General features: G+C 41.4%; 1 protein-coding gene across 1 annotated transcript; it reads left to right on the top strand.

Moving 5' to 3' along the window:
• Window positions 1-907: 907 nt before the first annotated feature.
• Window positions 908-22251, top strand: vwc2 (von Willebrand factor C domain containing 2). The gene is made up of 4 exons (XM_070841330.1): window positions 908-1146; window positions 8106-8835; window positions 10245-10374; window positions 21484-22251. Exons 2-4 carry the CDS (start codon window positions 8185-8187, stop codon window positions 21633-21635), a joined length of 933 nt encoding a protein of 310 aa, XP_070697431.1. The 5' UTR covers window positions 908-1146; window positions 8106-8184; the 3' UTR covers window positions 21636-22251.

Consider the following 22251-nt stretch of genomic DNA (forward strand, 5'->3'; position numbering starts at 1 on the left):
GAGAGAGCTGCAAACATGTAGACTCTATCTTTTCAGCTCCTTCTCGTTTTTTGATTCTTCCATTTTGGTTGTGAAACAAAAAATGGATTTACGTTTTTTAAATTACAAATGAATTACGGATTATCTGCTGATACCCAAACTCTTTAGATGCAAAATAACTAGCAGCTTCTAGCAGATAAAAGCAGTGAAGTAAGAATTGAAATATTTCCTTCATTAACTTATTGGAGTATAAAGTATAAAGCGGCAGGAGAATCAAATAGTCTTGTACATGCATAAGCTTCATGCATTTGGTCCATTTCCACCCACTGCACTGCAAAACACATTAAGATGATTCCAGTATTACATATAATTATCTTTAAATGTAATTACTACATGCCAGATGAACAATAAACAGATAAGAATCTTCAGCATTGTCTTCCTGATGACCTCCATTTTGGTAGATGAAACTAAAAAGAAAGTGTACGTAAGCAGGTCACTTAAAAAATCCAATTATTAATGAACATAAAAAGACACTTCTAGTGTGTGTGGTGGATGCTGTGTGTCTCCACTAAGGTGTTACAGTGCAGTCCCTCCTTCTACTGTGTGCTTTAGTCTTTTCTCATTGTGCAGCAAATTACCAAGGGACCACACTGTGTTCCGGAAACGACTTCCTTATTCGAGATAATTAAGTAAAGTCGTTAATCACGGCAGCGCGTGGACCTTCTGCACCGACCTGTGAGCGTTTGCCGCGCGCACTAATTGGCCGCCTGTTGTTCCTCGGTCATTTTGAACTGCTCCATCTAGTGGCCGCCTGATGCCCCCCCCCCCCCCCCCCCCCATTTAATAAATTATTTATTTTTTGTCACCGTGAGAAATAAAGTGCCAGAGTGGAGCAGAGCCGTCAGTAGCTGCGCGGCACTTTGCAGCGTCGGATCGCCGGAGACGCAGCGCTTCCGCTCACTGTGGCGATTAAAGTTGAGCGCGACACGCTGATGACCTGCGAGCATCCTCCGGGGAAACTGTGCATTTGACTGGCTTAACGAGCGTCAGTTCCCATCTTCTCACCGCTGATCATTTGTTGCTGTCGCGGCTCGGCTGTCCAGCAGTCCGGAGGCTGTGTTTCAACCCGGCGCACTGACGGACACAGACGGACTCCGAGGATCACAGGTGAAATACGTGAGAGCTGCTGTGTGGGGACGCAGATTTTTTTATTTAAGCGGGTTTGTCTCGTTTGCCTCAGTGCTCTGGTTTCATAACAACTTAGTTTACTGGGTGTTTTCTGCTGATTTGGTGTTTTATTTGTAGATTTTACGCACTCTGGGTTAACAGTAGAGCCACTGTGCCTGCATGAGAATTAAATAGCTTTTATGACAAAAAAGCCTTTATATGCAAATGAGATTGATTGGGAACTCTTATGCAGATAGTTCAAACCTGAGCTGTTGCACCTGTAGAGGGGACGTGGGAATCAGTGGAAGTGAACTGTGCTGGTATTTTGGTGTAAATAGGACTGAGGCTGTTTTAGGAAGCATCAGAGGGATTTCAGTGGCAGCACAAAGACTCTGCCTGCTTACACACTCTAGGATGCAAAATCCAGGCGAAACACAGCCTGTAACAGTAGAGCAGGCAGCCGAAACGCATAATACGGTCTAGTCATCCATTAATAAATTCCTAATGTTCAGCAAAGTAGGTGGTTGAAAGATTTTCTGATAGCTAATTGTTTTATGGTGGTGTTTCCTTTGCAGTTATGATCACTGAATTGAGATTTATTAACATTCTTGTTTAACTGGCAATTACATCTCTGGGTGTGACACAGAAGAAAGTAAAGAAAAAAAAGGCTGTTTGTCATCTTGTAACATTAAGCAGTCAAGCTCATTTTGAGACTTCTTCTCCTCCTTAATGCATTTCCTGCTGCAGACTTCTCCTGGCAGGCTTTGTGTATGAGCAAATTCTCACCTTGTTCCACAGCACATAATCCTAAAATCATATGACAGTTTTGCAAGGGCCGTTGGTTTTGCATTGCATGTTTAGGCAAACTTTCTTTTGATTTGGGTCACTCATAAGATTTACAGTCAGAGGATAAAATTCAATTAGGCAGCCCTGCAGCAATCTTTACTCACTGGCAGATGGCTTAATACTCTTGGATCCTGCCTTAGTGTCCCTTATTGCTCTAATTGGATTTCATCATTTCACACTGTTTATCTGTACAAAAATGAGTTTTTAAACATGGCATCATTAATTCAATGCTTTCTCAGCCCTGTCAGATCCAAGCCCAGTAGCCACCACTGTCTAAACATCTCACATCTCGTCCTCCATGATCTGCTTTGTCATAAATTGAAGTAGACCTCAAAGTAAATTGTTGCATTGCCCGTGTGCCATCGATGGCATGTTGGGATGTTGAACACTGTAAGTGGGAGAATCTGTAATGTGCAATAAATGAAGTGCACACAGCGGCGAGGGCATATTGTCTGTCTGAGTTAATTCTAGCCTGAGGAGATGGTTTTCCTCTCAATGACATCCAGTTTGATTTTACAGAGGGACGTCGCAGGAGTTTTATTCTCCAAGACTATGCGAATGTGATGTTTGCTTGTTTTGGAGGTTTGTTCTCAGACGTGCACAATGCCGCCCTTAAACGGAAATCAAAAGAAGGACTTTCTCTCGTTCACTATCATTGTCTGAACTTTCCACTCCGATCAAATTTGCAAATATTCTTTTAAATGCGGCTGGCGTTCATTAAGACCGAATGGTAATTAGACAAACAGCCGAAAACATCTTCGCTCCTGTGTGGAAAATTCCTGGAGATGAGAGCGCTGCCTCAGTACAACTGGCCCTATTTATAGCATTATTGTGTGAGTGAAACAGCTATCAACCTCCCAGGAAGAATCCTCTCTGAGTGACATCAAAGAAGAAAGCAAGAGGCAGGTCAACCTTAACACAACTTAACCACCATGCTTTGTGTTACTGGAGCCTTGCCAATTCAATTTATATGAATAATAGTATCACATTAGTCAAGGGAGATCTAAAATTTCACTGAGAGCTCAGGTTGTTGTGTCAAGACTCATGGGCCGTATTTGCTCTGCTGGGTAATGAAAACGACAATAATTTATGAGTCATAAATCAATGCGATGGTGAGCATCATTGAACCGTGAACCAACAGTCAGGCTGAATTCCTGCTTGATTAATCATTGTTGCTGCACCTCAGTGGTTAAACCGTCAACGTTCAATAGCCTGAGATGTAAACAGAACTTTTGCCTTTGACAGAGGGATTTATATCTACAGGGACGAGAACAACTGAAGTCGCTCCTGTTGGCAAGAGCTGCTACAACATTTGAATGTCAGTGGAAAGTAGAAACACTGTCAGTCCTTAAAAATAATAGCACGGGGCATGGCAGCATGTACATTTGTAATGTTAATAGGCGAACAGAATAGCAAAATCCAACTTAATTATTGTGAAATTAGCCATTTAGGGCGAATTATTATAATTTTCTTCTGCTGCGTTGCAATTCCAAGGTGACTACTGTTGTATATGTGATAATTGGTGTTTACTTTTCTGCAGAAAATGAAGCTGTAGAGCTTGTTGAGGACGGAACTTGAATTTGGTGGCAGGATTCAGTATCTTTACATTTGACCTCATTTATGCAAAAAAAAAACCTAATTATTTTTCAAATGTTTCCCCCAGAACTATGAATTTCCCATGACACCCAGACCGATAAGTATTGCTGTTTTTGAAAGCAGTAAAAATATATAGCAGTCTAAAATAGGCATGCAACATAATTGCAGGTTTTACATACTGCTCATGTAGCCTCAGACAGGGAGAGCTACATTATATCTGATATGACAGCATTGCCTGGCAGAGATCTGATATTTGCAGCGTTAACCCATGTGTTTTGTTGACATTGGCTGTACTTCCTTGTTATTTGGGGAATGAAAATATGAATTACTTTTTTTCCATTAAGATGTGTTTTCTTCTGACCTTATTAAAATCCAATATGTGGTAAAGTATTGAAGCGGCAACTCTTCCCTTTTCCACAAACTGGGCTTTCACACTTGATTAAAGTGACAATGTAAGGAAAGGACATAAAGAATAGGTATTATTATTATTTTTATATGATGTGTAGATGTCCTCTGTATATGTTTCATATATATGTATGTAAAAAGTGATAAAAGTGTCAAGTCAAAAGTCGAGTCAAGTAAGACAGCAAGCAGGCAGTGTTATACAGTATAATGGATATACTGTAGCAAATGTAGCTGTAATTTGAGCATGAACACTTCAACACCTCTAAGGAAGGACTGAAAGACTGCTGTCCTTAGTGACGCTGAGTTCAAATGATGTAATACTGTGTTTCACAGAAATCAGCTTTCTCTGCTGTTGAGCTTCCAGCTGAGGTCCTCCTGCTGTTCGACCCGTCAGTCCAGAGGTCTTAGCTGACAGCTTAAACATGCCCGGTCTGAGGAAAGACTGACTGTAGCTGGCCGCCTTAATGGAGGAATAGAAACTCAGTTCTGTAGCGCTCGATCATTAAAGTTTGATAACACGAGCAGAGATGTTTTAATTATATGCATATATGAGATCTACAGGGGTGTGTAGTTTTCACACACACGCACGCACTATGTCGCTTTTCACAGCTTCTGATTGCATCATTATTGTTATTTATTAATCAAAAATCAATTGAGGAGGCGACTTTATGTTACAACAGCAAAGCTGAGTGGAGGTCTTTGTGTTATTGGAGTTATTATCATGTATGTTTAACCACAGGAAGCTTTCTGCCTCACCAGCCCAGTACAGCGCATTACAAACTGCATGTTGTAGCATCTTCAAAGAATTTGACAGAATTTCTAAATCGTTCTCATGTATATTTCTTTTTTGATTGACCATTTTGTGCTGGACTTTCATGCCGTTTTGGCACTCTCTGTCACTTGGTAATGGTTTGGATCACTTAAGTATTTGAAACCATGCAGAGTCCATTCTGTTTGCAAAGATGTAGAGACGGGAACCATATGACCCCTGCGCTCTGTGCAGTTCAAATAGACGACAAAAATATAAAGCTAATTTTCCTGCGTTAATTAAGTGGTTGTTTTTCTGAGATAATGATTCGGGGGTTTGAGAAGTGTAAATTGTAGAGCTGTTTTTCCACTTGCAGAGCTGATTTTGTTTTGCTCAGAAGTGGGTGTTCAAATGTGACAGAAGTGTGAATGAACTCTGATGCTGGCTTATATAAACGCTGCTGATTGATTACTGCAATCAGTAGTTGGTATAAGGTTTAACTGAGTACGGAGGATTTCAGGTCACACTTGTGAGTTTATTTGTCTGACTGTGCCAGACCCTTGCAGTGCTGGTAAAACGAGTTGTTTCATCGGGTTCTGATCCTAAAAGAAACTTAACAGAACAAGTTTCTCACACATTATGTGCTCATTAGACTCAAATTAATCCTTGTAATTTGTCTGTGTGATAGTCCATAACACAAACTTCTACCCAGAGTTGCAGAGATGTGTTGACACTGTGTTTTATCTTCATGTCAGTTCATACTTGTGTTTTTTTCTTTCCAGTCAGAATGTGTTTGCAAGTATTCAAGATAGAGCAGTGAAGCAAAAAAAAAAAAAAAACCCAGCTCCCTGCAGGGCTGTGGGGCAAAGATAAATCCATGACCTTTCACCAAATGGCTTATATGCAACATTATAAATGTAGGAAAGTTCGCTATCACTTGGACCCAAGGAGTGATGAAGAGAAGTACCCACAAAGGCATCTTAAAAACGTTTAACAGATGGTACAATGGTGAAAAGGACATTTTTGTGTTTCAATCTGGCCTGTACAATTTCATCACGTTCGGCACAAATTAAGCTGTGTGACTGAGAATAAATTAGACATTTGGAAAGATGAGATCTGTATTAAAGATGGCAAGATGGCATGAGGATGTGTATGCATGTACAGCAGCAAGCAGTTGAATGTATTGATCTACATAAGGGTTTAAAGGTGTTCTTTTTATGGGATAGAAAAGTAAATATCAAAGGTTACGGATGGCGTTTTTCTGTATTTGTCTCATTGTCACCTGGTGCCATGGAAAGACCAAAACTGGCAATGCCACAATGAGGGATGTTTTAATGTGACTTTGCTACATTTGTGCGAAACGCTGAGCTAAACAACCTACCAAAGTTACACAGCCTCCAGCAGCTTTTACATACTGAGGGAGGAAGTGTGTGAGCCGCCAGACTACACTGCTCAATACAGCCTTTGGTGAGAGGAGTAACAGACTGTACATGTGGAACTGGCTCAGGATAAACTACATCCTACTGAACGAGCATGTCAACCAGTGCCACAGTTGGGCCTACTGATGCGTCTTAAATAGGTTTCAAACAATAATGAAGCTCTATAGCTCTGTGGGTCCACTTCTACTCAGACTGCTAACTGTTAGTAGGGTTCTTCTGATGCTGGTTTTGGTCCTTTTCACAGGATTTGTCGGCAGTTTAAGGTACTGTGGTGCTTTGGTTAGTTTGTGCCCAGTTGACAACCAGCCAGAGGGCCACCCAGTGCTCAGTCCTGACAGAGAACACAGCAGCAGCAGCAGCAGCAGTAACAGTGTGAAAGCTAGTAACAGCTGTTAAGGTGGAGAGGTGAGGCTGAGAAAAGCCAAATGAGGTCCTTTTACTAATGAGGCTTTGGCTTGTCTCTGTCTGTCTCTCTCTCTCTCTCTCTCTCTCTCTCTCTTCTCTCTCTCTCTGTCTCTCTCTCTCCCTCCGTCTCTCTCTCTCTCAGCTGCAGCAGCATTATCGGTATGCACCTCATTCTGCTTCCTCTCAGTTCCACAGCAGCTCCAAGGATTCTGCCTCAAACATAGCAATTCAGCTAAAACACTGCTCAAATACCACTGGCGTGCCAGCAGTCAATTTCAGCCTTTTTTCCTCAGAATGGATCAGAATTCATGAATATCAAAATGCATGACTTAAAACATAAAGAGAGACTGGCTTCAGAGTTGAAGTCGGATTGAATTAATGTGGCTGGTTGTCCCAGCATTATCTGTGCTCTTTGTATCACCATACACCTAAATGGATTTGCTTACGGATTATTTAATGCTCAGTTTCTCTTCACCTCCTGTTCAGGGCTCCTTAGCGCTCTTTTGGATATTAGCTGTGGTCATTAAGATTGACAAATTAATCAATAGGGTGAACTATTTTTAAACAAAGGCGGACGGGACTTGGCAGTTAATTGTTGAGAGAGTCAATGCAGAGTCATCTCACCTTCTTTCAAAATAAGCCACAGCTGTCAACACGACTGCAGCCCGATAAACGGAGCTCAGCGATGACACCGAACATTTGGCGAGGAAATGAATGGAAGTAGGGCAGCGAACGCAGCAAAGCATCATAGCAGGCATTTGAATTTCAAGACGCCGCAGTAAATCAAGTTAAGCAGGAGACAAAAACAAAAACATTGACTACAGCTTTTCTAAAACGTGCAGTCTCTGCAGCGTCTGCACTTGATCCAGGGATTTCTCTCGACTTGGGCTGTTGTGTATTGACTCCTCAGTGTGCTGGAAACTGCAAAGAAAGTGATGTGCTTTTACTTTTGATTAAAACAAAACAATGGCGTATTTAGTGGCCTTCTTTTAGAGAGTTTTGATGCACCTACAGCTCTTGGAGCAGATGTGGCTCTATTTTGAAATTGATATGGCTACTTCTCTCAACTATAGTAAATTCATCTTTCTTTCTATATTCAGACTGGAATTATGTTCTATTTTCAAATCAATTTCTCCTTTTGTACAGTTGCCTCTGATTCATTTAAAGAGAGAAGACATTGATCCTGATTCTTTGTTCCATAAGAGGAGCAGGAGCTTAAGACTGTTAGATTCAGGTCCTTTTTTGGCCATTTTCATCTTACTCTGTCACTGCTGGTGCTGATTGATGCAGGGGGGTGTTACAGTATGAAGCAATATCGATTTCCTAACATGGACCTATGAATACTCCCTGTCCTGATGATCCAATTCACTGATCTCACAGGCTTGTGTCACACTCAGCAGGATGCTTGACATGCTGGAGCAATGCTCTGACATCGCCTGTATTTCTGGCTGAATGAGACAAAGCCCACATCTGGGAGAAAACACTGAACACATAACCCCATCTTAATTTTCTCTTTCCAGATGGACTGGCTCACACCTGAGATGTGAAGTGTGTTATGTGAGCCAAGGTGTTTTCCCACCTCACTGGTGGTGGGGAGAGATGCTGCACTCCGTTGCCATGACAGCAGAAGTTCTCTTTGTTCTCGGGTTCCTGATGAGCAGTGCTCAGTGTAATCCTATAGCGACCTTACCAGAGAGCCGAGAACGTCTGGAAAGGGTGTTGACCCAAGCCAGGGAGGACAAACATCAGGACAAGCAGGCCCCCGAGGAGCCTCTGGGATACGGGGCTCAGCAGCGGCCAGAGGAAATCAATGCCTTGGGTCCCAACAGGACTGCCGTGAGCCGCGCCAGGCCAAACCTTAGCTCCCAGACACGAGGATCTAAGGGCGGGAAGCCGCAGGAGCTGTGGAGTGAACAGGACAGCCTGAACCAAATAGACGAGGGCCCCACCAGTGATGTCACTCTCTCTCTGGACACCATCGACGAGTATGCCTACCCAGACTACAGGGGGAAAGGCTGCATGGACGAGAGTGGCTTTGTGTTCGCCATCGGCGAGCAGTTCACCCCGGGCCCTTCAACGTGCCCTTGCCTCTGCACAGACGAGGGCCCTCTGTGCACCAAGCCAGAATGTCCCAAGGTTCACCCCCGCTGCATTAAAGTGGACACGAGCCAGTGCTGCCCGCAGTGCAAGGAGAAAAAGAACTACTGCGAGTTTCGGGGAAAGATCTACGCCTCTCTAGAAGAGTTTAAGGTGAGCCCATTAAGTGCATTCACTCATTTTTGACATGCTCAAACAAGGAAGTGCTGACAGAACAGTACTTGCTGTTCAATGGAGTTTATCACAGGCACTACACAGAAACTAGTTACATTGCCTAGCAGCATGCAAGCGAGCACGCAGGCAGATTTATAATGGCAAAGGTCAGCACTTGTCTTTTTTTCTCACACAACGCCTGAATATTACCGGAGGCTGAATTTAGCAATGCAGCTTCAGCAGAGTGTTTCCATATTCAGCTTGTTGATACACATGATAGAGTTACAGTTATAGTAATGTTACAACTCTGCATAGCACGCTGCTGCATGTAGGTGTGGAGACACCACCAAGATCTTTAATGTTTCATCTTCTGACACTTCTTTGAAGGACTCGACTCTGGATCTTAGTCTTAAGTTTCTTATTAGACGCTACATTCACCAGCTGCTAATTCTTCTCTTTATGTTGGCGAGTGTCTCAGCATGGGGCTAAGGCTAATATGGGATTTTCTTCCCCTAACTTGCCGTGTTACCGACAGCTCTATGTCAAGTCTCTGCTGAGGGAAATCTACAGAATGCTCTACTTTCACAAGCGGCATACGTCAGCCTTTGTGCTGTGTGGTGAGGAGGGGGTGCTTTGAAACTAAGCAACAGGCAGGTTTTTATGGTTGATTGCTAAGTTCTTGGGCATTGTACTAAGTGCTGCCTCACTCCATTGTCACTGTGGAGTGCCATGCGGAGGTGCAAGCCTCTGCAATCTACAGCAATGCTGGTAGAATTAACCTTTGCCCCCTCGTTAAGAATGAAGGTGTATTGCTTTACAGAAGCAGCTGCTAAATGAAGCCTTTGGCGGCAAGTGTAGGAGCTGGATATGATTCCAACTGTATACTCACTCCCAGCCTTTGTCCCATATTTGTTCTATTTTGAGACATACAGCAATGCTCGAATAACCAAGTCATTTCTAATGTTTCTGTTCACGCACCAAGAAATTTGGAATCATCATTCTTTTGTTTCCTGTTGCTATTGATTTTTCCATATCCCCTGATTGGATAGTGAAGTTCAATTCTCTACACAGCTCCCCCCAAAATGAGGCACTCATTGGCAATGAAGTTGAGAAGGATGAGACTCCTCTATATATGTGGCTTTGTGACACTGAATGCACACTGTCTTAAACAAGCCAGACAGGCGGGAGTATTTGTGTGTGTGTGTGTGTGTGTGTGTGTGTGTGTATTTGGGAGACAGAGATAGCTGTGGAGACACAGAGCAGTGGAAAAGGAGACACAGACAGTGAGACAAGCAAAGAGCCAGAGACAAAGATAGCAAGAAATTAATTAAGAGGCGAAGACTCTTCATTGTCGGTGTGTGTGTACTGTTTGTAAAGGTGTTAATTACTATTTCTTCACGGCTATCCAGGTGTCTCCATGTGAGAAGTGCAGATGCGAGCCAAGCGGGGAGGTGTTGTGCTCCGTGGCAGCCTGCCCTCAGACGGAGTGTGTGGACCCAGAGTACGAGCCGGATCAGTGCTGTCCCATCTGCAAGAGCGGTGAGTGGAGACGGCAGCAATGCTGGGGTGAACACTTTATTCCAGTACAAACAGTCTCCTAGTGGTGGCTGCTGGGTAGCTCCACTAGTGCACACTAGTGTCAAATGTTTTTGCTCAAGGGCACTTCAACAGGAGTTATGAGGGCCAAGTAGCGCAGCGATTATTTTTGCTGACGCAAAGCACGCAGCATGCTGCACTGCAGTGTTTGTAGTCTCTTGCTAGATCAGATTGTGTATTTGAAGTAATGAGATCTGTTTCATGATGTCACACCAAAAATGCTGCTCATCAGTTATGAGCTGTGGCCTGGTTTGTGGAAAACATTTGTCTATGTGTAATTTTCAGCCTTAATTTCATATAATTACTCAGTTAATCTGACGGAGGCCATAGTGCATGTTCCAAATCCGTCGTAAGTAACTGCTGCAGAGATTTGAGGTCTGCTTGCATTTCTTCCTGCTAGAGGTTGTAAGTTTTTGATCCTGCTGTTTGAGAGCTCTGGCCCGTCTGAGAAGAAGGAATTCTGTGGCTCAGAGTCGATTATCTGAAGTTGTTTCGGATGATTCCAGACAGCATGTCCTAGATTATGTCCCCTTGTTTTCTTGGTGTGACTCTAATGCAACATGGCAATGTCAGCAACATTGCTTCCTTCAGCAAAAAGAATGATGACTTGCGATATGTATCTCTGACTTGGAATCTTAAAGTGGCGCAGGCTGTCTGCTATAAACAAGAGCAAGCAATCTGCATGAGGAAAAAGCGAGATAGAGACGAGATACGGAGTACACTTCGTCTGTATGAGACACTTATTGGACATAATCTTTGCGTGAAACTGCAAGAAAGATATTTTGGTTTTCGTGCTGTTTGTTGAAACAGGACGTTTACACATCAAATGATGAGCACAAGAGAGTTAAAAATGACAGATCATGCAAGTGAAATTAGAAAAACAATCATATGCCGCATTATTCAGCATATGACTACAATCTACCTCGTTCATTATAATTACATTCAGAATGTCACATTAAGATAATTCATGCATCATCTTAGACTCATCAAACATTGTAAATGTAGGTGTTTGTATGTAATGAATGTTGGTGAGTAGTTATCAATCAGAGGTTGTCCCGCTCAAATTAAAAGTCTGTCTCACGACCCCTAGAGATAGAGAGTTGAAAACATTGGTAGTCATGGAGCGTTACTCACTCTATTAATATTTGCCTGCTGTATTCTTGGGGAATACATTTTGGGTCTTTGTTCCCATTTTTTTTTGCTGTTCACCCACTTTTTATTTATGCACATATTGATCATGCTGAGAGTGCTTTGTGCACAGTTTGGGCAGTGCTCCATATTTTCCCCCTGTGAAATGCCCAGTGGATTTGCTGGCTTGCATTCACAGACACATCAGTCTAGAGACAGATGTAGATGCAGTACAGTATGTGCAGAGATGTGGCAGACCAAAGGGAGCATCTGTATGCATCTGTATTCAAAAGTCCCACCAAATCCACGAGCTCAATCAGCCGATAAGGATTTCCAGTTTTAAGGTGGCATCAGTCCCTATTACCATAAGATTACCACACATTACCATTCGATAAACAGAGCTCACTGTGTCTAAGACACAAAGTTATCAAACCACAACTAACACCGTCACCGAATGAATCAGAAATACTTTTCATTTTAGTCCTCTTGGATTCTGTGGTTAAAGGGGCACGCTGATTTTAGACATTGAGGCCAGTTTAGTCATAATGAGGAGTACTACTCAGCCTGTGAGAACAGTTGTGTAAGGTCTAATGTGGGTCTGGTGGAGCTCTCTAAAGGAGTTTAGAATATGTGGGCTTTTACCAGGCAGAGAGCTGAGCTGAGAAGTGGGAGTAGCAGCTGGTTCTGGAAGTACTGTTAACTCCACTGCAAATTCTCATTTCAAATGTTTCGTTTAATGATATACTCCACATAGAAACACAGGAATCTCAGGAAGAATTTAACAGTGCTCTAGGTTTACGTTATGGCCACCAGTTCAAATTATTCACGTTTTGTTTCTGAGAAATAATTTTTCTCAGTGTTTGTGTGGCACAGTGGACGGCTGTGAATACTACAGTACCCAGTGCTGGTGGAGAAAAAGCCAGACGATGAATCAGAGCCGTAACGCATTCAGAAAGCTTTGTCGTTGAATTTGTGAACAAAATGTGGCGCCATATTTGCTGAGATAATTGAAAACTGGTGCTGAATCCAAAAGTAAATACATTTAAGCTCCAGATGGCATTGTCAGTTTTCTCATCAATGAAATCTTCATGGTTTTCTTGCTGAAATGCACCATGGGAGTTGTAGTTGAATGTAGACAGGTTGTTCCTCTCTTGTACTGATGATTAAACCAGAAGAGTTCAATGTCCATCCAAGCCTTTTAGTCTTTTTAAGTTTGGCCACTCTTTTGCTCATAATTCTATTTTTATACTACTTATAATGCTAAATCGCTGGAGTGCCCATTTAACCTGCTCGTATTATTTTCTTTCACACATAAACCCGTATGACACTTTGCTAAAATTAGGATTCTGTTTCTACATCGTCACACAAGCCCTTGTCAGCTCGGTCCCACACTCTCGTGGAGTAATCTACAGGAACACAGTGGTATTTATGAAGATGCTGAAATAGCCTTTGGCAGCATTTCAGCCTCATTTGTGCAGCAATCAGGCTACATTTTTTTTTTAAGCTGCAGCAGGTGAGATTTTCATGCTAAAAATAAATATATTTTTAGGTTTATGCCAATCATCTAGACTTCCTTCCTCATTTCTATTCCTGCTGCTGCTGTTTTCACATATTCAGAGTAGCTGTGACAATCACAGCTCCAACTGCTAATTAAACAGAGTTGAGTATCTTCGTATCAGTATTTGTTTAACAGCCTCTTATTGGACGGGATATTTCTGGCTCTGATTTGCTGAAGAGGGCTGGTGGGGTTGTTACAGTGTAAACAGGAGGTGTAAACGCTCCCCGCAATCAGTGAACATCTTTGTGAGTGTCAGACTCCCCACACTGCTGGTCATCGTCCTCCTGCTGGAGAAAACGCAGGTCTCTATCAGCGAGTAAACCATCAGAAAACATATTGCTTTGAAGACTTAATCGCCACGTGCTTTCATGTTGCATTTGCAGGTCATTTCACGCCGGGTTTGACACCGTTAAGCCCATGTCATTAACAACATCTTAAACCTACATCGCAGATACTTTTGTTAAGTAATTGGAAGATACATTAAAAGGATGTAAACACAAGTAAATGAGGCATCGCTCCAAATGACACCAGTGATCCTCTGTCAGCTCTTATCAATATCAAAACGATTAGACATTGGATTTCACTTTGTCTTTTATTCATGATGCTTCGTTGCCAGGTATTACAGACGCCGTGATTTAAATGATGAGGATCATTGATTGTCAGCTCCCATCTCGCCACTGTTGATCACGTGGCGCTCAATACCAGACAGCGCCGCAGTGGTAGCTCGGTGATGAAATACTGATGATGTAAAATAAGGTTATTGGAGGTCGTCGGAGAGTTCCCGCTCAGGTGGTGTTGTTTGTCTTGTCTGCAGATGTTGTTTGAAGTCGAGACAGATGTTAGGACCTCCCAGGAACTCCGATGCATCAGAGGTTTTACATCAAAGCTCGGCTCATTAATGGGAGAGAGTGGAATACTCATCCAGATGTGATATGCCACCAAAAAAGTACAGAAAACTGTCACAGAGTTTAAGAGTGTGCACATAAAAGTATAAGGAGGAGAGAAAATGGAACAAATGAGGTGAAAGATAGAAACATCAGATCAGTAAAGAGAAAAAAAAAACCTCTCTTACCCTCATTTGCCAGCTAACAGCTCCTCTCCACTTTACCATTTTATTCAGTATTGATGTAAATCATAATGAAGTATTTCAATGTTTGATAAGTTCATCAAATATGCACAGGCATTATCTTGGCCTTTTCAGGCATGCAGAATCAATGCTTATGGCAGAGCACCCTGTCTCAGATGTGTTATTCAGCCTGTATGCGAGGAGACACTTGGGGAAGAGCCAGGGGAGGAAGATGAAAGTGAGAGGTATCGCTAACATCCACCCCAGACAGTTGTTCATGAATATCAAAGAACAGCTGTGAATGGAGGCAGGTTCTCATCATTTTTTACTCATTATCTCAAAGCACTGGAACACATTGCAATTAAATGGTTTTATACTCTGTAAAGTTTGTGACTATCATTCACTTGCTGCCATAAAGTTTAATTAAACAATATTGATTCTTGCAAAGAACACCTAGTCAATACAAGTCACAGAGGGAAAACATGCTTTCTATACTTTAGTATTTTCCTCCTGCTTGAGGTGTTTTTTTTTTTCCATTTTCTACGACAAATAGGTATAAACGACAAGGCAGAGTTCGTTGTAAATTCGAAGCCAAGTGTTTTCTCTCCTGCAACATCTGCTTTTGAAGAATGCTTCCGGAAAAAAAAAATCAGTGCATTAGAAGCCTCTGTCCTCAGCACCTCCGTCGCGGCTCCCTCCCTCTTGTCCTTTGCTCTTGCACGGTATCGCCTTGGCAACGCATGAGGAAACAAGTGGTGCTCTTCAAGACTCAGACATTAGGGTCAACACTAATCTGGGGGGGATGTGATAAACAGTCTGAACCTGAGCCAAAATCACTTCAAATAGAGCAACACAAGACATGGTAGCCTGGTTGCCAAGAGGGATGGAGACTCATTTAAATTAAGAGAGGCGTGATTCATAGAGAGCCTTTTAAGATGTGGCAGGTTTTTTCTTCTTTTAAAGGAACACATAAAAAAACAAGCACAAGCGAAAGGGAAGTTGTTTATATGGATGTGAAATGGTCCATTTGATGCAGACCCCATCTCATGCTGACAACACAGAAAAGGAACAGTGTAGACAACGGAGTCTCAGTCAATGGATGCAAGAATTAAAGCTCCTATGTAATTGATTGTTTGCGAAGCCCTGCACCTCTAAGCTGTCTCCACTATGTCTAGCCGACGGCCGTGGATTTGGTCGGCTAAAATGATGACTGTCGCTAGACGGTTGTAGCATATGTAGCTAGCTGCCATAACTTAAAAGTCTGTGATGTATGAAACCTTCATCCTCTGCTGACGTTTTAGTTCCAGCTCATTCATTTTAAAACCAAAAACCTGTAACTGTAAAAACCTGCAGCATGAGGATAAAGATGCGACATTGTTAACTATGCCTGCTGTAGGGGCTAGTCAGCCCTAGTGTTAAAGTAAAGCACTATAAATACAAAGTACGATAACTATTTATTTTAGGATTATGATTCAGTGTTCACGTTTGATGAGGAAAACCAAATGAAGAGCAGGAAAGAGCTGCTAACCTTGGTTGCTCTTAGGTTTGTTCCAGTGCTAAGCAGATATATATTTTTTTTTTTAAACTATAACTCAATAATAAGGCTAATAACATTCCCCTTGAATCTTTACAAAAACTGGAAAGAGAAAATAGGACATTTTGCATGATTACACAGAAGCTTACAATTACTATTATTTCCCCATTTCCCTAATTTTTTTCCCCGTTATATTTTATGATCTGCAGACGATTTCCCATTACTGGACAATATAGAGAGGTAACTGTAATTAAGATAATGATTAGTCAAATGATGTCTTAACAATTAGACTACTGCTGGGCCACTGAGTGGTCTGCCTGTTAGATGTTATTTTCTACAGAAAGGAGAGTGAGAAAACTGAACAAAAAGAGCTCTCATAGTGACGTCAAAGCTTAAAATATGCTGTTTGTGTGTGTGAAGTAAATGAATGTCTCCCAGTAAAGTCTGTCACCTGGACACCGCTGTGATGGCTGGCGAGGGTTTGTGGCTCCGTCCCCGTGAAGGACATCGGTCGTGACAGTCGTGTTACTCGTGTGCAGCTGAGTTGTTCCAGCCACAGAGATTGTCAGCGGGCACAGTAGCTGGAGACAACATATGCAAACAAACATTCACATGAGGTGGCATTTCTATAAAACTCACTGTCGGCAGTTTTATTGTGAGGCGGTTTGTATTTAAAAGTGCGAATTTGTTTCACGCAGCACCTCTGAACGAAATAATTCATACTGTTGTTAAATCACAAAGTCTCCCTGCAAAGTTCTCCCACTTCCTACCTTCACAAAGCAAGGTCATTTTTATCCTGCGTTTATAATGCAAATGTACTCAAGAAATGCATTAAGATGAGTGATTTCTGCTATTCTTCTCTTTACATTACCTTATAATGGATCTCTGCAGGTTTTTAACATTTCAGAATTAAGGGGTGTGATGATCGGGATGTGTCCTCGTTTCCCTGTCCATTATCTGGCGCTGCTACAGAGCCAAAAGCCACAGGTGCTAATGGCTATCTTTTTCACATGCTGCCCATGCCAACTTCTAACACACTGTAGTGACAGTTTGGGTCCAACTGTTCATGCACATGCACAGTCCATTTGTCTCCTCCTCTTCGGGTGTCGCTGAAAAGCGCTTGTGAAGCCTGATGCACCTATAAAAATCTCTTTCTGAATCAGAGAGTGAGAGGCAGAAAAAGACAGACAGTGATGGAGAGACGGGGATATGTTATATTAATAAAGCACTGACAAAAAGGTGGGTGTTACATGAATGGCAGAATAATAGGGTGACTAAGCACAGTGGTCGCCAAAATCATGCATTAATTAACACAAATGAGTGTCATGCTACTGTGAATGAGTGGCTGACAGGTTGTGCTTTAATCCCAGCTCCAGGAGGAAGTACTTTTGATTTATTTTGTAAAAGGCATGTTTTTTTTCTTTACATTTTTGTCTCCAAGGATATCCTTGGCATATGCATCTTTTATTTGAGAGGCTGTGTTCTAAATGCTGCTAATGATGATGAATCAGTAGCGACAGCAGCCTGAGCCACAGGATGAGTTGTTATTCAGATAGGGTGTGTGCGTGTTCATCTGAAGACTTATAAATGTGTTAGGGTTGACATTTTGACAGGCCTCTACAAACTGTTCACATTGATTGATGTGCCTGCGCGCCGCTCCTGGGTGCTGACGTCCAATGAAATGCGGTGGCGGCAGCTGAAAGACTCCCCATTTATCAGCATCTTAATTATACAACACAGTGGCTCAAGACCTTGTTAGTCTAAGGGAAATGGCCATTGTTATGCTATACCTGATGTTGTGGAAGCAATTCCCACAGTGTTTATATTTTGCCATGCGGCTTGAGAGATAATGGATGATTTATGAGCACTTTTTTCAAGCCACTGGTTAAGGACAGAAGCACTTTCACTAAACTAAAGCCTTCCCATCACACCTGGCAAAGAAGGCAATGCTGCAGATGACACAAGAGGTTTGCTATTGTGGACTTGGCAAGTTTTTTGTACTGTTTTGTTTTATATATTCTTTTATGTTTTCTGATAGACGAAAGCACCAAAATAAGCCATGATCCAGCGGTAGTTCATTTTTTTCACGTCTTTGGGCTACTCACAGGGCTCAGTTCTTAATAAATACTACTTTCAACATCACAGTTTCCATTAGCGAGATCCTATTTCCTGCAAAATAGTAAAAAAAAAGAACAGTCCCTTGGGGTGCACTTCAGAAATATATTAAAGCTCTGCGTAACAGTGCATAATTTGGTTTTTATGCACAATTCCCACTCTGTGCATTCCAACCTTGAAGTTACATAGGAAGGCCGCTTTCAGCAAGATTTATGCTTTACTTGTGGGGTAGCCAATCTTAAGTGTGGAACAAAATACCACTGAATGCCTCTCATGTGCACATCTAAAATGGCATCAAATTTGCATGTCTAAATAAAAAAAAAAAGAAAAAAAGCTTGGGTTAAATGTCTGAATGCCAGAAACGAGACAGTGGAAGAGATAACAGTGCAAATTGGGTCCTTAAGAATTCAGTATAATCACTGTAATACCAGGATGCATCTCATTCCTGATGGGAGCTCTTTCAGAATAAGAATTCTCCTCCACATCAACCATGAGTGCTCACTCAGTGGTCTGAAGAGCATGATACTGATCTCCAATGGAAAAGCTAGTTTAACATGCAGATACAAACCCAACTAATGATTCATGATAGATCGGGGGAAATGTCAGAAACTCCAAATTCCACATTGAAAACTCATATTTATTATATTAAATTAAATCAGCAAGGGTTTCATTCTGAATTAAATCCTGCCAGAGGTGGCCACTTACACCAGCAGAACCGTATTCACAAGTCTTGATGCCTGTGTATCCATTATTTTTTGTGCCTCTTACAACACTATTTTGGGAAACAGGCAATGAAAGCCCAGATGTGAGAGCCCATTTTCCAGTGAGAGAAATGAAATGAAGGGCAGCGCATTTGTTCTCTTGTGTTCGGTCTCTCCTTTAACTGCATTCAAGTTTGCGGGGATGTCATGAAACTACCTTAAAGAAACAAGATAAGACTGATGATTGCACCAAACTCCATATGGAAATATGATCATTATAACAGATGTGCTATCTGAGTCCTGCCCCACTTTCAAACCAGCTTGTGTCCCATTGGCCTTCATTCCACAATGTATTTTGACATAAAGGGTTTTCTTACATCAGTCTTTATGGAAAGCTGAAATATGTGGCTGGGTAATTCTGCTCATATTCTCTCATATTTTATGTATTTGATATATTCATCTAAAATCGATGTCTAGCTTTTAAAATCAGAGCATTGGTCTTCTTCAGCTTCAGTCTCATACTAGAATAGAGATAATTACAAAACAACAATTTTAAATGTACCAAACAATCATTGTTGATTGTTGATATTTTAGCATCAGTATAAGAAAAAGGGCCGTGTAACGAAAGCCACAAGAGCTCAAGGCTGAAAGGGACTCTGAATGTGCTCTGTGTAATAGTCAAAGCCAAATGACAGCAGTTATTAAAGTTAAATTGCAAAGAACAAACTCTGGTCAAACAAAAAAATCCAGGTATTGTAGCTATATAAGTTTGTTTAGTGGGACAGCACAACTAAGTAGCAAGGACATTAAACCTTTTAATATTAACTTGTGTCCCCAGTTAGCACCAAGCTACCTTTAACCCTTTCATGCATGAATTATGAGTGTTTTTATTCATCTTTAAGCATCAACCCAAATTTTAGAAAGATATACACTGTTGCCCATAAAGTTGTTTTTTTTACCTCTTCTCATGAAATGATTGTGACAATGTGATTTATTCTTGATAAATAAAGTGTATATCTTCTCAACTTTATTGATCAAACTTGATCAAACTTTCAAACATATCACAGTGAAACTTAAACCACAATTAACCTTTGCAAACTGTGTATTCAGGCTTTAACAAAATTGGGGGTATTGAACAATTACTCCAACTTTATGGGCAACAGTGTAATTACATGTCCAGTAGTTGAAATACAGCTAGTGATGTATGATGTACAATTCAGTGGACATGTGATTAATCATAATTTCCTCCCAATATAAAATCAATACTTGGAAAATGTAGCAATTGCATGACTCCATCTTACCTGCAAGGGTTTCTTTTTATAGAACGTTTGAACAGAAAAAAATGAGCAACTTGGTGTTTCTGGCTGTCTGTCAACCTTGGCACTGGGTAGCAGTGTATAAGATGATGCAATAGCAACCACTGTAGGGCCTGATGTGCAACTATGCTATCAAAAGTCATGCATATACAAAAAAACAGCTTTTGAATAGCTTAACACTGTAGTGACCTCTATGCATAAAAGGGTTAATTAGCCAGAAACACTCAGTAATCAGAAAGGTTACTTCCACAGCAATCCCCCATGGTGATGCTAGCCAACATTAGCTGCCAGACTAGACTAGTGTATATAATAAAGCAATACTATAGGATGTGTGTTATTGTTAATGGACTCAGCTTTTCATTTGTAAGAGAAAGACTGTGTTCTTCATTCCTTCACATGGTCTCAGTTTATCTCAACTAACTGGCTGCCTCCTATCACTGACATTTGCTCAGCTGTTATTGAAAGACTCAATACGTTGGTTGTGGCACAGGTCCCCCAGCACGTAGTGAGTGTGAAATAACACATAAAAATCAAGAAGATTTTCTATTAAATTACCTGCAAAATTTACAGGTTGTAGTTCACGTTTCGCCTGCACCTAGACTGACGAGGATGTCTGTGGATTCATGTAATTTCAATGTGATTGAGATCCGTCGAGCTGCACAAAGGAATGTCAGTCCTTAATCAGTCCTTACATTGAACGGCGTCCTTGGCGGGTCTAGTAGCAGAATAACACAGATGAGTGCGACCTCAGTAACAAAGGTATAGGGACGATTATTTTTTCAGTATTTTATGACTTCATTTGACAGCGACAGCGAGGAGAGACAAGAAAAGTGAGAAAAGAGAGAATGGGAATGACATGCAGCAAAGGGTCCAGCCAGCCGGCACTCCCTGCTCAGGGCATTTGTAAGCATGTGCAGGGTTCACACAGCTTTTCAGGAGTAAAATTTAAAAATTTTCTCTTTGCAAGCACTCTCAAGGTACTTAAACCAAAACATCTCCAGAGTCTCAAAGCCTTAATCGTCACATCTAAACAGATACTGTAAATGCTTAGAAATAACGTTAATAGTAGTCCTTTATACCAACAGCAATCAATGTATATTGTCGCAGAGCACACGAATGTGATGACTGGCTTGTTTCATTTCATATATTAAATGAATTATATTTTCATATAAATTTGATTTAACTTCAACTTTGCTTCACGAGTGACTGTGCAGATAAATCACCAGATTAAGCCTTTTTCAGGTAGTATTCCTAATCTTGAAAACATTCAAATCAAGCAATTCCAGACTTGATGACTTTGTCCATGTGACCTTACTACTTGGCTACTGGATCGCCCTATAACACAGGTCCCTTTTTCCACTAAAATTAGTCCAACACCAAAATGAGGAGGTCTTTGTATCTGTACACAGCTCAAAATTAATAAACGTATTAACGTATTAAGTCACAGGAACAAAGCAAATCATCCATTTTCACTGTTCAGAGTCTGACCTCAATAATGTGACTTGGTGCTGACAAAACTAAAGAAACCCATTAAAAATATATAAGGCCCATGTGAAGTTCAGTTTTAGAACATAATAAAAGGGCTATTTTCTTTCTTACTATACTTTCCTTGTTTCTTCTCATACCGCCTACAGGGCCAAATTGCTACGCGGACACAGCAGTGATACCGGCCGGCCGAGAGGTGAAGATTGATGAGTGTACAATCTGCTACTGCACATACGAGGAGGGCACTTGGCAGATTGAGCGTCAGGCCACCTGCAGTAAGAACGAGTGCCAGCGGAGCTAGAGACTGGCACGGTGAGGGGGGGACATTGGCACACAACACCAGCGCCAAGCCGCATGTAAGCTCCCTGGCCTTTCACCCAGTCCACCGGACATCAGGGTCGGACAGCAGCCCTCAAGCATTTCAGCATTTATAGTCACTCCTGTATTACTTAAAAATGCTTTTATGAAAGTTTATAATCCACACACAGAATATCTATTTATCTATGTATTGAATTATTTATGATTATATTCAAATATAGGAGTCATTAATGCTGAACTAGTGAAAAAGTATTTTTTATAGCCTCTGTATTTTAATAAGCAATGTACTGAACCAGAGGTCAATAAAACAACAGAATGTATAGAACACACACAGCTGTCTTTGGAGGTGAAAACCTCAATGTCTTGACATGTGGTGTCAAATCGTGGCACCAGTCCCTCTACCACCAAAGTGCAGACTAGACTACGTGCGATCCGTTTCAGAATGACGGGTAAAGATTTGCTGTGTTGGACAGTCAAGTGCAAAGTTAAAAACAACAAGGAGAAGACAGAATTCCATTCAAGAGGACTTGACTGTTTCCAATTTCTTTAATCTTTTTTGGATGTTCAAATGTGTTTTGATTTGAAAGTGCTTTTTTGTA

Source organism: Pempheris klunzingeri, chromosome 12 (genome assembly GCF_042242105.1).
Source record: "Pempheris klunzingeri isolate RE-2024b chromosome 12, fPemKlu1.hap1, whole genome shotgun sequence".
Lineage (NCBI taxonomy): Eukaryota > Metazoa > Chordata > Actinopteri > Acropomatiformes > Pempheridae > Pempheris > Pempheris klunzingeri.

Coding starts and splice junctions, on each gene's coding strand:
- vwc2 (XM_070841330.1), top strand. CDS start 8,185: ATGCTGCACTCCGTTGCCATGACAGCAGAAGTTCTCTTTGTTCTCGGG. Junction 8,836..10,244: donor CCTCTCTAGAAGAGTTTAAG/GTGAGCCCATTA, acceptor ACGGCTATCCAG/GTGTCTCCATGTGAGAAGTG. Junction 10,375..21,483: donor CTGTCCCATCTGCAAGAGCG/GTGAGTGGAGAC, acceptor TACCGCCTACAG/GGCCAAATTGCTACGCGGAC.